Source organism: Nerophis lumbriciformis, linkage group LG01 (genome assembly GCF_033978685.3).
Source record: "Nerophis lumbriciformis linkage group LG01, RoL_Nlum_v2.1, whole genome shotgun sequence".
NCBI classification, from domain to species: domain Eukaryota; kingdom Metazoa; phylum Chordata; class Actinopteri; order Syngnathiformes; family Syngnathidae; genus Nerophis; species Nerophis lumbriciformis.
The window spans coordinates 68,275,916-68,290,000 of record NC_084548.2 but is presented as its reverse complement, the minus strand read 5'-3'; the positions used below and the strand labels follow the sequence as shown (position 1 = coordinate 68,290,000).

General features: G+C 38.4%; 1 protein-coding gene across 3 annotated transcripts in view; it reads left to right on the top strand.

Moving 5' to 3' along the window:
* LOC133572191 (Ig-like V-type domain-containing protein FAM187A) overlaps window positions 1-14,085 on the top strand; it is a 31,284-nt gene that overhangs the window by 7,948 nt on the left and 9,251 nt on the right. Inside the window, exons 3-6 of one of the 3 annotated variants that reach the window (XM_061924997.1) lie at window positions 1-217; window positions 2,668-2,879; window positions 2,939-3,162; window positions 9,373-10,124. The exon at window positions 1-217 is cut by the window's left edge and continues 146 nt beyond it. In XM_061924997.1, coding sequence (XP_061780981.1) covers window positions 1-217; window positions 2,668-2,879; window positions 2,939-3,156 — 647 coding nt within the window. In that variant the 3' untranslated portion in view covers window positions 3,157-3,162; window positions 9,373-10,124. Of the gene's footprint in view, window positions 218-2,667; window positions 2,880-2,938; window positions 3,163-7,874; window positions 8,059-9,372; window positions 10,125-14,085 lie in introns of those variants that run through there. The other 2 variants (XM_061925006.2, XM_061924989.2) reach the window with 2 other exon arrangements.

Sequence of the window (14,085 nt, the reverse complement as noted above, 5' to 3'; positions counted from 1 at the left end):
TTTGCTACGTGCACTCCCGCTTCCTGCACGTGCGCTACCAGGGGACCAATCGCACCGTGGTGTCCTGCGGGTCGGAGGCGGTGCCTGAGGCTTTTAGCCGTCTGAAGCGCAGCCGGCCAGGGGCCAGTTTAGAGGTCAGGAGCTGTCATGTGACCTGTCCAAATGAAGCTCCTCCCCCTTCCGTGGTGGACAACATTATGGTGTTTGTGGGACACAGGTAAGCACACCTCACTATTCTACTCTGTAAATACAAAACCCCAAACCAGTGAAGTTGGCACGTTGTGTAAATGGTAAATAAAAACAGAATACAATGACTTACAAATCCTTTTCAACTGTTCAATTGAATAAACTGCAAAGACAAGATACTTAACGTTCGAACTGGAAAACTTTATTTTTTCAGCTCATTTGGCATTTGATGCCTGCATCATGTTTTCAAAAAAGCTGGCACAAGTGGCAAAAAAGACTGAGAAAGTTGGGGAATGCTCATCAAACACTTATTTGGAACATGCTAATTGGGAACAGGTGGGTGCCATGATTGGGTATAAAAGCAGCTTCCATGAAATGCATTCCCAAACAAGGATGGGGCGGGGGTCACCACTTTGTCAACAAAATGCCTGAGCAAATTGTTTTAAGAATAACATTTCTTAACGAGCTATTGCAAGGAATTTAGAGATTTCACCAACTACGGTCCGAAAATATCGTCAAAAGCTTCAGAGAATCTGGAGGAATCACTGCACGTAAGCAGCAAGGCTGAAAACCAAAATTGAATGCCCGTGACCTTCGATCCCTCAGGCGGTACTGCATCAAAAAGTGACATCAGTATGTAAAGCAGTGGTCCCCAAACTACGGCCCGCGGGCCGGATCCGGACCCCCAGCATCCAAAATCCGGCCCACGGGAAGTCCCAAGTAAAAAAAAAATATGTATTTTTTTTAAATTTATTTATTTTAAATCTTTCCTTTCTAATCCATTTTCTACCGCTTGTTACTCTCGGTGTCTCCTAGCCGCTCAGGCAAATCATATTGTCTAAAAATGAATTTTCCCATCGATAACGTGACAATGTTGAATGTCAAAACGGATTAAAAAAAACAATGTGTGTATGTATATATATATATATATATATATATATATATATATATATATATATATATATATATATGTATGTATGTATGTATGTATGTATGTATGTATGTATGTATGTATGTATGTATGTATGTATGTATGTATGTATGTATGTATGTATGTATGTATGTATGTATGTATGTATGTATGTATGTATGTATGTATGTATGTATGTATGTATGTATGTATATATATATATACGCGTGTGTGTGTGTGTGTGTGTGTGTGTGTGTGTGTGTGTGTGTGTGTGTGTGTGTGTGTGTGTATACAGCCCGGCCCCCGGCCAAATTTTTTTTAACCCAATGCGGCCCACCAGTCAAAAAGTTTGGGGACCCCTGATGTAAAGGATATCACCACATGGGCTCAGGAGCACTTCAGAAAACCACTGTCAGTAACTACAGTTTGTCGCTACATCTGTAAGTACATGTTAAAACTAGAGATGTCCGATAATATCTGCCTGCCGATATTATCGGCCGATAAATTCTTTAAAATGTAATATCGGAAATTATCAGTATCGGTTTTTTTTATCGTTTTTTTTATTTTTTATTATTTTTTATTTGTATTAAATCAACATAAAAAACACAAGATACACTTACAATTAGTAACGCCAAAAAAACCTCCCTCCCCCATTTAAAAGGGTTGTTTCTTTCTGTTATTAATATTGTGGTTCCTACATTATATATCAATATATATCAATACAGTCTGCAAGGGATACAGTCCGTAAGCACACATGATTGTGCGTGCTGCTGGTCCACTAATAGTACTAACCTTTAACAGTTAATTTTACTCATTTTCATTAATTACTAGTTTCTATGTTTTTATAATGTTTTACTTTCTTTTTGATTCAAGAAAATATTTTTATTTATTTATCTTATTTTATTAATTTTTTTTAAAAAGGACCTTATCTTCACCATACCTGGTTGTCCAAATCAGGCATAATAACGTGTTAATTCCACGACTGTATATATCGGTTGATATCGGTAATTAAGAGTTGGACAATATCAGATATCGGCAAACAGCCATTATCGGACATCCCTAGTTAAAACTCTACTAGGCAAAGCGAAAGCCATTTATCAACAACACCCAGAAACTCCGCAGGCTTCGCCGGGCCTGAGCTCATCTAAGATAGACTGATGCAAAGTATAAAAGTGTTCTGTGTTCTGACGAGTCCACATTTCAAATTGTTTCTGGACACTGTGGACGTCGTGTACTCCGGAACAAAGAGGAAAAGAACCATCCGGATTGTTCGAGGCGCAAATTTCAAAAGCCAGCATCTGTGATGGTATGGGGGTGTATTAATACCCAAGGCATGCGTAACTTACACATCTGTGAAGGCACCATTAATGCTGCCATCCAAGCAACGTTATCATGGACGCCCCTGCTTATTTTAACTTCACCCTGCTTGCTGTTCTATGCAAACGAATTTTCACCCCTGTGTGCGTTTATTGTAATTTAATGAATGAAAATGTATTACAAAAGTATATAATGTCAAACACAATGGCAGTATTATATATGATATGTTTACTTGCACTCCGTTCTTCCTGTAGTTCTAAAGAAACGCAGGTGCAGGTTTCCTACCTCAACCACCCGGCTGACCAGATCCTGACCCTGGGCTGTCCCGATGCCAGGCCGGGCATGGCGGTGGCGTGGGACAGAGGATCCAAGCCTATTTATCGCTTGCACAGCCAGGCGAGTCCGAGGCTTTATATCGATGCTGGGCATCATCTGGTCTTCAAACCGGCCACACTTCAGGACTCCGGTACGGATTTGTTGTGGTTTGCCTTTGATTAGATGCTGACGCTTTTATTCTTTTTTTAGACGTCTACTACTGCTGGCTTCAGGGGCGCCGGGTCGCCGAGATACACCTGCTGGTTTACACCAGTTTTGGGAAAAACTCGTCCATCTGGTCACATCCGGAGTTTTCCACAGCTATGCAGGTCGTTTTGAAGTGCTATGCCACCATGACGGGAGTGTTCTGCCTGCTGCTGCTCATCAGGGCAGGTGTGAGGCTGCGGAGGGACGCGCATACGGACTGAACTCAGGTCAAAATTTTATGTTTTATTTGTGGTTATCATTACTCAAGTCATTTTGTCAAGAAGATTTAACTAAATGCCCCATATTATAGCAATAAGATACAAATATTGAGGGTCAATCGGAACAGAGTGAAATACTGTAAATACATATTTGAAAATGTAGTTAAATGTGTCAACTAATTAAAACTGGAACTAAGTACACAAATGTGTTATTAAATATTTCATCAATTAATTTATTGTAGAAATATACTTATTTAACTTTTTAATCATTTAACCATTTGATCATTTATTTCAATATTTAACTATATCTAAATGTAATTACTTATGTCACCATTTAATTATTTCATGTTTCAATAATTAATCATTGAAATAATTAAATATTGAAATAATTAATCAAATCATTAAATATTAGGGATGTCCGATAATGACTTATTGCCGATATCCATACACTATACTTAATTACCGATACCGATATATACAGTCGTGGAATTAACACATTATTATGCCTAATTTGGACAACCAGGTATGGTGAAGATAAGGTACTTTTTTTTTTTTAAATTAATAAAATAAGAAATAAATTAAAAACATTTTCTTGAATAAAAAAGAAAGTAAAACAATATAAAAACAGTTACATAGAAACTAGTAATTAATGAAAATGAGCAAAATTAACTGTTAAAGGTTAGTACTATTAGTGGACCAGCAGCACGCACAATCATGTGTGCTTACGGACTGTATCCCTTGCAGACTGTATTGATATATATTGATATATAATGTAGGAACCAGAATATTAATAACAGAAAGAAACAACCCTTTTGTGGGGAGGGAAGTTTTTTTTTGGGTTGGTGCACTAATTGATTGATTGATTGAAATATTTATTTCAAACCTGCACAGTACAACACACATTTTTTTTTTTTTTTTTTTTTTTTTTTACTAATTTTTTGATTTTAATTTTACTAATTGTAAGTGTATCTTGTGTTTTTTATGTTGATTTAATAAAATAATAATAATAAATTATTTTTTTTTAAAAACGTATATTTCCGATATTACATTTTAGCGCATTTATTATCTGACATCTCTATTAAATATTATAATAATTAATTAAATACTCAAGTATTAAAATAGGAAATTATTTATTAATATAATTTTGCATTCAATTAATTAACACATTTAATAATGCATTCATGTATATATATTTTTTTCAGTTTTGATAATTAATGATACATTTAAGTAAGTAATTAAAGATGTTTTCATATATTTTATTTGGTTCCATTTGACCCTCCATAGACCTGCCCTGTTAACAAAAGCAAGGAAATGAAAGTGCCTTTTTCAATTGTTTAATTAAAAGCAAATAATACCAAAAAAATGCACCAAACTTCAAAAAGGATTCTTTACAAAGTGAGTTAATGTATTGCCCAATTTTACACAAACACAAACACACACACACACACATTTCTATAGCTTAGACCAGGGCTGTCCAAACTTTCTCTAGCGAGGGCCACATTCAGCAAAATCGAAGGATGCGGGGGCCACTTTGATACATTCTGTACGTTAAAGATGCTAAAAAGCAAAACAATGGCCATCAATATATGCAAATGTAGCTAAACTAAACATCAACGTTAGCTTTGTGTAATAGGTGACAAAAAATAACAAATTAACTCATGCAATTAATAAAAATTTAAAAAATGCATTAATCCCATATATACACAGATTAATCACACAATTTATTTTGGTCTTTTACCTTCAATCTATTCTGACAATAAAATTGAATTTGTGACCAAGTATTGTGGTCTGTGAAAATCACGCGAGCGAGCTTATACTACTAGTAATGCTTGTGATTAATCGGGATTAATCCAAATTCTAAACTGCGATTAACCTGTTTTTTCAAATGTATAGTTTGACAGCATTACCAATAACATCCATCCATCCATTTTCTACCGCTTGTCCCTCCCGGGGCCGTATTGATAATAATGAATTCATTTAAGTTTCACAATCTGCCGAGGGCCAATGAATAACGAGCTTTGGGCTGAAATTGCCCGCCCGCATTTTAGACACCTTGAGTACTAAAAATACTTAGACTGTCCTGAAAACCAGGAAGGGAGTTCTCACACTCCAAGCTCCGCCCCCGATCCTCCCCTCAAAAGTGGTGAGCAAAAGGCATGGAAATAGGAGTAAAATATTTTCTGACAGTTTTATCCAAAGCCCAAAAGCAGTGAAGTTGTCACGTTGTGTAAATGGTAAATAAAAACAGAATACCATGATTTGCAAATCCTTTTCAACCAATACTGAATTGAATAGACTGCAAAGACAAGATACTTAACGTTCGGACTGGTAAACTTTATTTTTTGTAAAAATTAGCTCATTTGGAATTTGATGCCTGCAACATGTTTAAAAAAAAAACTGGCACGAGTGGCAAAAAAGACCGAGAAAGTTGAGGAATGCTCATCCAACACTTATTTGGAACATCCCACAGGTGAACCGGCAAATTGGGTGCCATGATTGGGTATAAAAGCAGTTTCCATGAAATGCTCAGTCATTCACAAACAGGAATGAGGCGAGGGTCACCACTTTGTCAACAAATGCCTGAGCGAATTGTCGAAAAGTTTAAGAACAACATTTCTCAACGAGCTCTTGCAAGGAATTTAGGGATTTCTCCAGCTACGGTCTGTAATATCATCAAAAGTTTCATAGAATCTGGAGAAATCACTGCACGTAGCATTGAATGCCTGTGACCTTAGATCCCTCAGACGGTACTACATCAAAAAGTGAAATCAGTGTGTAAAGGATATCACCACATGGGCTCAGGAACACTTCAGAAAACCACTGTCAGTAACTACAGTTTGTCCCTACGTCTGTTAGTGCAAGTTAAAACTTTACTATGCAAAACCAAAGCCATTTATCAACAACACCCAGAAAAAGTCGACAGCTTCGCTGGGCCCGAGCTCATCTAAGATGGACTGATGCAAAGTGGAAAAGTGTTCTGTGGTCTGACGGTGCCACATTTCAAGTTGTTTTTGGAAACTGTGGACGTCGTGTGTTTCGCACCAAAGAGGAACTGAACCGTCTAGACTGTTATAGGCGCAGAGTGTTGTTAAAAGGAAAGGCCATGTAACACAGTGGTAAAAATGCCCCTGTGCCAACTTTTTTGCAATGTGTAGCTGCCATTAAATTCTAACTTAATGATTATTTGCACACAAAAAAAAGTTTCTCAGTGTGAACATTAAATATATTGTCTTTGCAGTCTATTAAATTGAATATAAGTTGAAAAGGATTTTTGCAAATCATTGTATTCTGTTTTTATTTACCATTTACACAACGTGCCACCTTTAATGGTTTCGGGTTATGTATTACAGGAATATGAAAATAATGTAAATTCAAGTTATTCCATTCCAGACACCTTAGAATATGAATTATTTGAGAATAATTATCGTTTTACATGCACATATCATTGGGAAATATGTGCAAATTAACATTTAACATCAATTTTACCTTATTTGAAGAGGAAAGGGAGGAGAGAGGTACCTTCGTACTTTGCCACAAGTTCTTACCTGAATGTATTCGTGTTTCTCACCTTCTTCATCTAAGTTCTGGCACTCACAACTTTCTTTGGCCCCACGGTGCATTACTTAGGGTTATTTGCATTCCGCAGGCGCAATGTTTGGCAGTACAGTTGCTGAGGCCACATACAAAAAGTGAAGCAAGATTTTAAGTAAGTTTTCTGCGAGTGACTCAGCACCAGAGGTGGGTAGAGTAGCCAGAAATTGTACTCAAGTAAGAGTACTGTTACTTTAGAGATTTATTACTCAAGTAAAAGTAAGGAGTAGTCACCCAAATATTTACTTGAGTAAAAGTAAAATGTTGTGAAAAAACTATTCAAGCACTGAGTAACCTGTTCGTTTAATGATGACGGCAACAAATAATGCACAAAAACATAAAAATAGCAATGAGCAAATTCAGATCCAGGAATATCTCTTAAGCAACTAAAACAGTAATATATATTAAATAATAATACATTAACATAAAAAAAACAAAGGCAAATTGAGCCACAATAACTTAACAGCACCATAGGCTCAGTAGACAGAGATTACAAAGGAAAATAACAAGTTAGCCTTTACGCAAACCATAAACTGATAGGTGTGGGCTGCACCTGGGAACACACTAATTGGTGTGTGTGTGTGTGTGTGTGTGTGTGTGTGTGTGTGTGTGTGTGTGTGTGTGTGTGTGTGTGTGTGTGTGTGTGTGTGTGTGTGTGTGTGTGTGTGTGTGTGTGTGTGTGTGTGTGTGTGTGTGTGTGTGTGTGTGTGAGGCTGCAGTGCGTTAATAAATGTCCCCACACGATGTACATTTGACAGTGATTCATAGCAGGGAAGCTAACATCAGCCTAAGGTGACAGCCAAAATATCTACTAACGTTACTTACCCCGATGTGCTTCCTCAAATTTGACGTTGAGTTCATGTAAGCTTAAAGGCCTACTGAAACCCACTACTACCGACCACGCAGTCTGATAGTTTATACATCAATGATGAAATCTTAACATCGCAACACATGCCAATACGGCCGGGTTAGCTTACTAAAGTGCAATTTTAAATTTTGCGCGAAATATCCTGCTGAAAACGTCTCGGTATGATGACGTCAGCGCGTGACGTCACGGATTGTGGAGGACATTTTGGGACAGCATGGTGGCCAGCTATTAAGTCGTCTGTTTTCATCGCAAAATTCCACAGTATTCTGGACATCTGTGTTGGTGAATCTTTTGCAATTTGTTCAATGAACAATGGAGACAGCAAAGAAGAAAGGTGTAGGTGGGAAGCGGTGTATTGCGGCCGACTGCAGCAACAACACAAACACAGCCGGTGTTTCATTGTTTACATTCCCGGAAGATGACAGTCAAGCTTTACCATTGGCCTGTGGAGAACTGGGACAACAGAGACTCTTACCAGGAGGACTTTGAGTTGGATGCGCAGACGCGGTACCGTGAGTACGCATGCAGCTGCGGCTTCCAAACTTTTGATCGCTTGCCCGTACGTGCGTGCCGCTATGTGCATGTCACGTACGTAACTTTGGGGACTTTGGGGAAATATATGTGCTGTATGAACTTTGGGGAGGTGAACGGTACTTTGGGCTGTGGGATTGAGTGTGTTGTGCAGGTGTTTGAGTTGTATTGTATATGGACGGGAGGGGGGAGGTGTTTGTTATGCGGGATTAATTTGTGGCATATTCAATATAAGCCTGGTTGTGTTGTGGCTAATAGAGTATATATATGTCTTGTGTTTATTTAGTGTTTTAGTCATTCCCAGCTGAATATCAGGTCCCACCCGCCTCTCACAGCATCTTCCCTATCTGAATCGCTCCCACTGCCCTCTAGTCCTTCACTCTCACTTTCCTCATCCACGAATCGTCGCTTTCTCGGTCCAAATCGCTCTCCCTGCTGGTGGCCATGATTGTAAACAATGTGCAGATGTGAGGAGCTCCACAACTTGTGACATCACGCGCATATCGTCTGCTACTTCCGGTACAGGCAAGGCTTTTTTTTATCAGCGACCAAAAGTTGCGAACTTTATCGTCGATGTTCTCTACTAAATCCTTTCAGCAAAAATATGGCAATATCGGGAAATGATCAAGTATGACACATAGAATGGACCTGCTATTCCCGTTTAAATAAGAAAAAGTAAAAGTAGCGTTTCTTCTCTATAAATATTTTCAAGTAAAAGTATGTTAAACTACTCTTAGAAGTACAATTTATCCCAAAAGTTACTCAAGTAGATGTAACGGAGTAAATGTAGCGCGTTACTACCCACCTCTGCTCAGCACCCAAGTCAGCTGGGATAGGCTACAGCAGATGTCAGAACATAATAGAAAATGGGTTATTTTCCCAGGAAATGTCCCTTATTTTGAAGTAGAAACATTGACAGGTATGCTTCAGGGGCCAATATTCCCCCAAATTGTCAGAAGGGTTTGAAGTGGTGGTGTAAACATGCAAATAATTGTTCCCACTGTGGAACCAGGTGTGCCTAATAAGTGGCCTCGTGGTGAGTGTCTTACAAGTAACATCTTTTAGCAGCCCGTCTCAATAAGACGAGCTGGGTCAGTGAAAGAGGCAGCGGGCGAAGGGAGGGCGCCAGCTGGGGCCGGGGGGGGTGGAAGGAACAAGAGTTGCACTCATCCTCCCTCTCGGGGTGGAGCGCCGTCTTAATGAGGTCACATCTGACGCTTCTGCTGCAGGTTTTTTGAAGAAGCCCGACGAGTCTCCGAGATCACAGGAAGGTTTTGAATGTTTTGCAGCTAATTTTGGCGCGAAAGGGACCGTTCTCTTATTGACTCGGTGGTCAGAACTTGGCATTAAGGTTTGAGATTTTAGAGCACAACATGCTTCCATCTGTTGAAAAGCTCTATGGAGATGATGATTTCATTTTCCAGCATGATCCAGCAGTGCTAAAACCACCAGTAACTGGTGTACTGACCATGGCATTACTGTCCTCGATTGGCCTGCCAACTCCCCTGACCTGAACCCCATAGAGAATTTGTGGGGTATTGTGAAGAAGAAGCTGAAAGACACCAGACCCAATAATGCAAATGAGCTAAAGGCCGCTATTGAAGCATCCTAGGCATCCATAACACTTCAGCAATGCCACAGGCTGATTGCCTCCATGCCACGCCGCATTGACGCAGTAATCCGTGCAAAAGGATTCCCAACCAAGTACTGAGTGCATTAATTGACATTTTCAAATGTTTTATTTTGTTTTGCTGTGGCAACTTGTCCAGGGTGTAAACCGCCTTCCGCCCGATTGTAGCTGAGATAGGCTCCAGCGACCCCAAAGGGAATAAGCGTTAGAAAATGGATGGGATGGATGTTATAAATCTTTATTTTTTACTTGGTCTGAGGAAATGTTCAAATTTTTTGAGATGGGATTTTTGAGTTTTCTTAAGCTGTATGCCATAATCAGCAATATTAAAATAATAAAAGGCTTGCAATATTTCAGTTGATGTGTAATGAATCCAGAATGTATGACATCTTCATGTTTTTAGTTGCATTACAGAAAATAAGTGAAGTGAAGTGAATTATATTTATATAGCGCTTTTCTCTAGTGACTCAAAGCGCTTTACATAGTGAAAACCCAATATCTAAGTTACATTTAAACCAGTGTGGGTGGCACTGGGAGCAGGTGGGTAAAGTGTCTTGCCCAAGGACACAACGGCAGTGACTTGGATGGCGGAAGCGGGGATCGAACCTGCAACCCTCAGGTTGATGGCACGGACACTCTACCAACCGAGCTATACCGCCCGCGATAAGGGACTTTATCACAATATTCTAATTTTATGAGACAGTCCTGTATAGTCCGAAAAATACCATTCATGTTTAAAAGTAGAGATGTCCGATATTATCGGCCGATGCATGCTTTAAAATGTAATATCGGAAATTATCGGTATCGTTTTTTTCATTATCGGTATCCAATATTCCGATATTGTCCAACTCTTAATTACCGATACCGATATCAACCGATACAGATATATACAGTCGTGGAATTAACACATTATTATGCCTAATTTGGACAACCAGGTATGGTGAAGAGAAGGTCCTTTTTAAAAAAATAAAATAAATACATTTAAAAAAAAATTCTTGACTAAAAAAGAAAGTAAAACAATATAAAAACAGTTACATAGAAACTAGTAGTTAATGAAAATGAGTAAAATGAACAGTTAAAGGTTAGTACTATTAGTGGACCAGCAGCACGCACAATCATGTGTGCTTACGGACTGTATCCCTTGCAGACTGTATTGATATATATTGATATATAATGTAGGAACCAGAATATTAATAACAGAAAGAAACAACCCTTTTGTGTGAATGAGTGTGAATGGGGGAGGGAGGTTTTTTGGGTTGGTGTATTAATTGTAAGTGTATCTTGTGTTTTGTATGTTGATTAAATACAAAAAAAATAAAATAAACGATACCGATAATAAAAAAAAACGATACCGATAATTTCCGATATTACATTTTAAAGCATTTATCGGCCGATAGTATCGGCCTGCCGATATTCTCTACTAACCGTCGGGAATTTTATCGCGGATCATCCCTGGTCCATTAACAAGTACAAAGTCAAGGGCGGCCACAGCATGTTGTTGCCGTCGATGTTGGTCATTTTCTTAGGGCATTTACGGCAAGTCACAAGGGCGATCGCGGCTTTTGCCACAGTTGCCGTGGTTAAATTCCAACCCTGGTATTAGGGATGTCCCGATCCGATATTTGGATCGGATCGGCCGCCGATATTTGCAAAAAAATGCGTATCGGCAAGGCATGGGAAAATGCCGATCCAGATCCAGTTAAAAAAACAAACGCCGCTCCGTGTTTTCCAACGCACCTATTTAAATAGTACATTCCACTTTTCTGCTGCTCCCTATAATTTCCGTTCCGCATTTTCCAGCACACCTTCAACACACCCACAGGTCTGTGCTTTTAGCTGCTGGCATTACACGACAGGCTCTTCTCACTCTTTTCTGTGTCTCCCTCTCACAGACAGCAAGCGCAGCTTCTACACACGTCACATACTGTCACGTCATACGTCACATACGTATACGTCCTCCCCGAGCAGAGAGGTAGCAGCATGGCTAACGTTAGCTGTGATGCTAGCGCAGCCGTGTGACCAACGTTCTCTCTAAGGTGCTCGCCTGTGCAATTGCGCACTGTTTAAGCGTCCTCTGCGCATAGCAATTATATGCCACGCACAAAATCAAATAAAAAAATAAGCGCATAACAATTTTCGACACACCGACACGACAGAGAAAACAGTTTTCGTCATCATTGTTCAAATATTGTGACGTCTGTCAAGACGCTTATCTCCGTTCGGTGCCACACGCCCACACCATCACAATGCCGAGGCAAAAATTTCCACATCAACACCGTATGAAAAAATTAGTGATTTTTTTAGTTGTGATTTCCTTCTCTGCATGAAAGTTTAAAAGTAGCATATATTAATGCAGTATGAAGAAGAATGTTTTAATGTAGACATGCAAGCCTTGAAAGAAAATGTTGAAAATCAAGACTACATTTCCTGCAAATGGGTGCATTTCTACCCTATATTTTAACTTTAGATTTATTCTCATATCAAACTCTTTTGGCTGTCTTTTTGACGCCCCCCTCCACACCCTGGATTATAAATAATGTAAATAATTCAATGTGATTATCTTGTGTGATGACTGTATTATGATGATAGTATATATCTGTATCATGAATCAATTTAAGTGGACCCCGACTTAAACAAGTTGAAAAACTTATTGGGGTGTTACCATTTAGTGGTCAATTGTACAGAATATGTGCTTCACTGTGCAACCTACTAATAAAAGTCTCAATCAATCAATCAAAACACATAGAATCATCATACTGCTGTGATTATATGCATCAAGTGTTCATTCAAGGCTAAGGCAAAATATCGAGATATATATTGTGTATCGCAATAGGGCCTTAAAATATCGCAATATTAAAAAAAGGCCATATCGCCCAGCCCTAGTTCAATGATGCCATTTCTGTTTGTCATGTATAATTTTGTCTATTTTGTGTTTATCCTTGAATAAACAGGTCAGTTTCTTGTTACCAACCATTGTGTATTATTCAAACTCCCCTAATTCAGCTGGCTAGTTGTTATCAAGAGTACTAAAACCCTTTTCAACATGATTCTGACAACTAAGTAGGCTAAATAACTTTAAACTTTAATACATGCTCCGATAGGCCAGTATCGGTATCGGTCAGTATCGGTATCGGATCGGAAGTGCAAAAACAATATCGGTATCGGATCGGAAGAGCAAAAACCTGGATCGGGACATCCCTACCTGGTATCGGCGTTGACGATATTTCAATATCAATCAGCACATGGAGCCTTTGCCTTTAAACACCCGTTACCACTTTAATCACCGGTTGAGATGTTAACTGAAGAATTCCCGGTGATTGTAGTATTATTAATATTCTGGTTCCTACATTATATATCAATACAGTCTGCAAGGGATACAGTCCGTAAGCACACATGATTGTGCGTGCTGCTGGTCCACTAATAGTACTAACCTTTAACAGTTAATTTTACTCATTTTCATTAATTACTAGTTTCTATGTAACTGTTTTTATATTGTTTTACTTTCTTTTTTATTCAAGAAAATGTTTTTAATTTATCTTATTTTATTAATTTTTTTAAAAAGGACCTTATCTTCACCATACCTTGTTGTCCAAATTAGGCATAATAATGTGTTAATTCCACGACTGTATATATCGGTTGATATCGGTATCGGTAATTAAGGGTTTGGTCAATCGCGGAATATCGGATATCGGCAAAAAGCCATTATCGGACATCCCTAACGGTTAGTAATACCGTCTAATTTTTTTATTACCGAAAAAAAAAAACGTAATGTATTAATGCATTTTAGGCAAGAGGAAGTCAGGCGCCTGCGCAGTATGGCTTGATAATCATGGCGGACAAACTACACGGACTTTGCTCTGGAGATTTTCCCTCGGAGTAAATGGAGCCAAACATTTGGTTTAATGTCATTTTCCTCTATAAAAATTAGGGATGTTCGATAATGGCTTTTTGCCGATATCCGATATTGTCCAACTCTTTAATTACCTTTAACAGTTAATTTTTACTCATTTTCATTAATTACTAGTTTCTATGTAACTGTTTTTATATTGTTTGACTTTCTTTTTTATTCAAGAAAATGTTTTTAATTTATTTATCTTATTTTATTTTTTTAAAAAGGACCTTATCTTCACCATACCTGGTTGTCCAAATCAGGCATAATAATGTGTTAATTCTACGACTGTATATATCGGTATCGGTAATTAAGAGTTGGACAATATCGGCAAAAAAGCCGTTATCGGACATCCCTATTTAAAAGCTCTATTTGTGATTGTTGTGATATGTAGAAGGGTTAGTATTATCAAAGCTCTGTTTC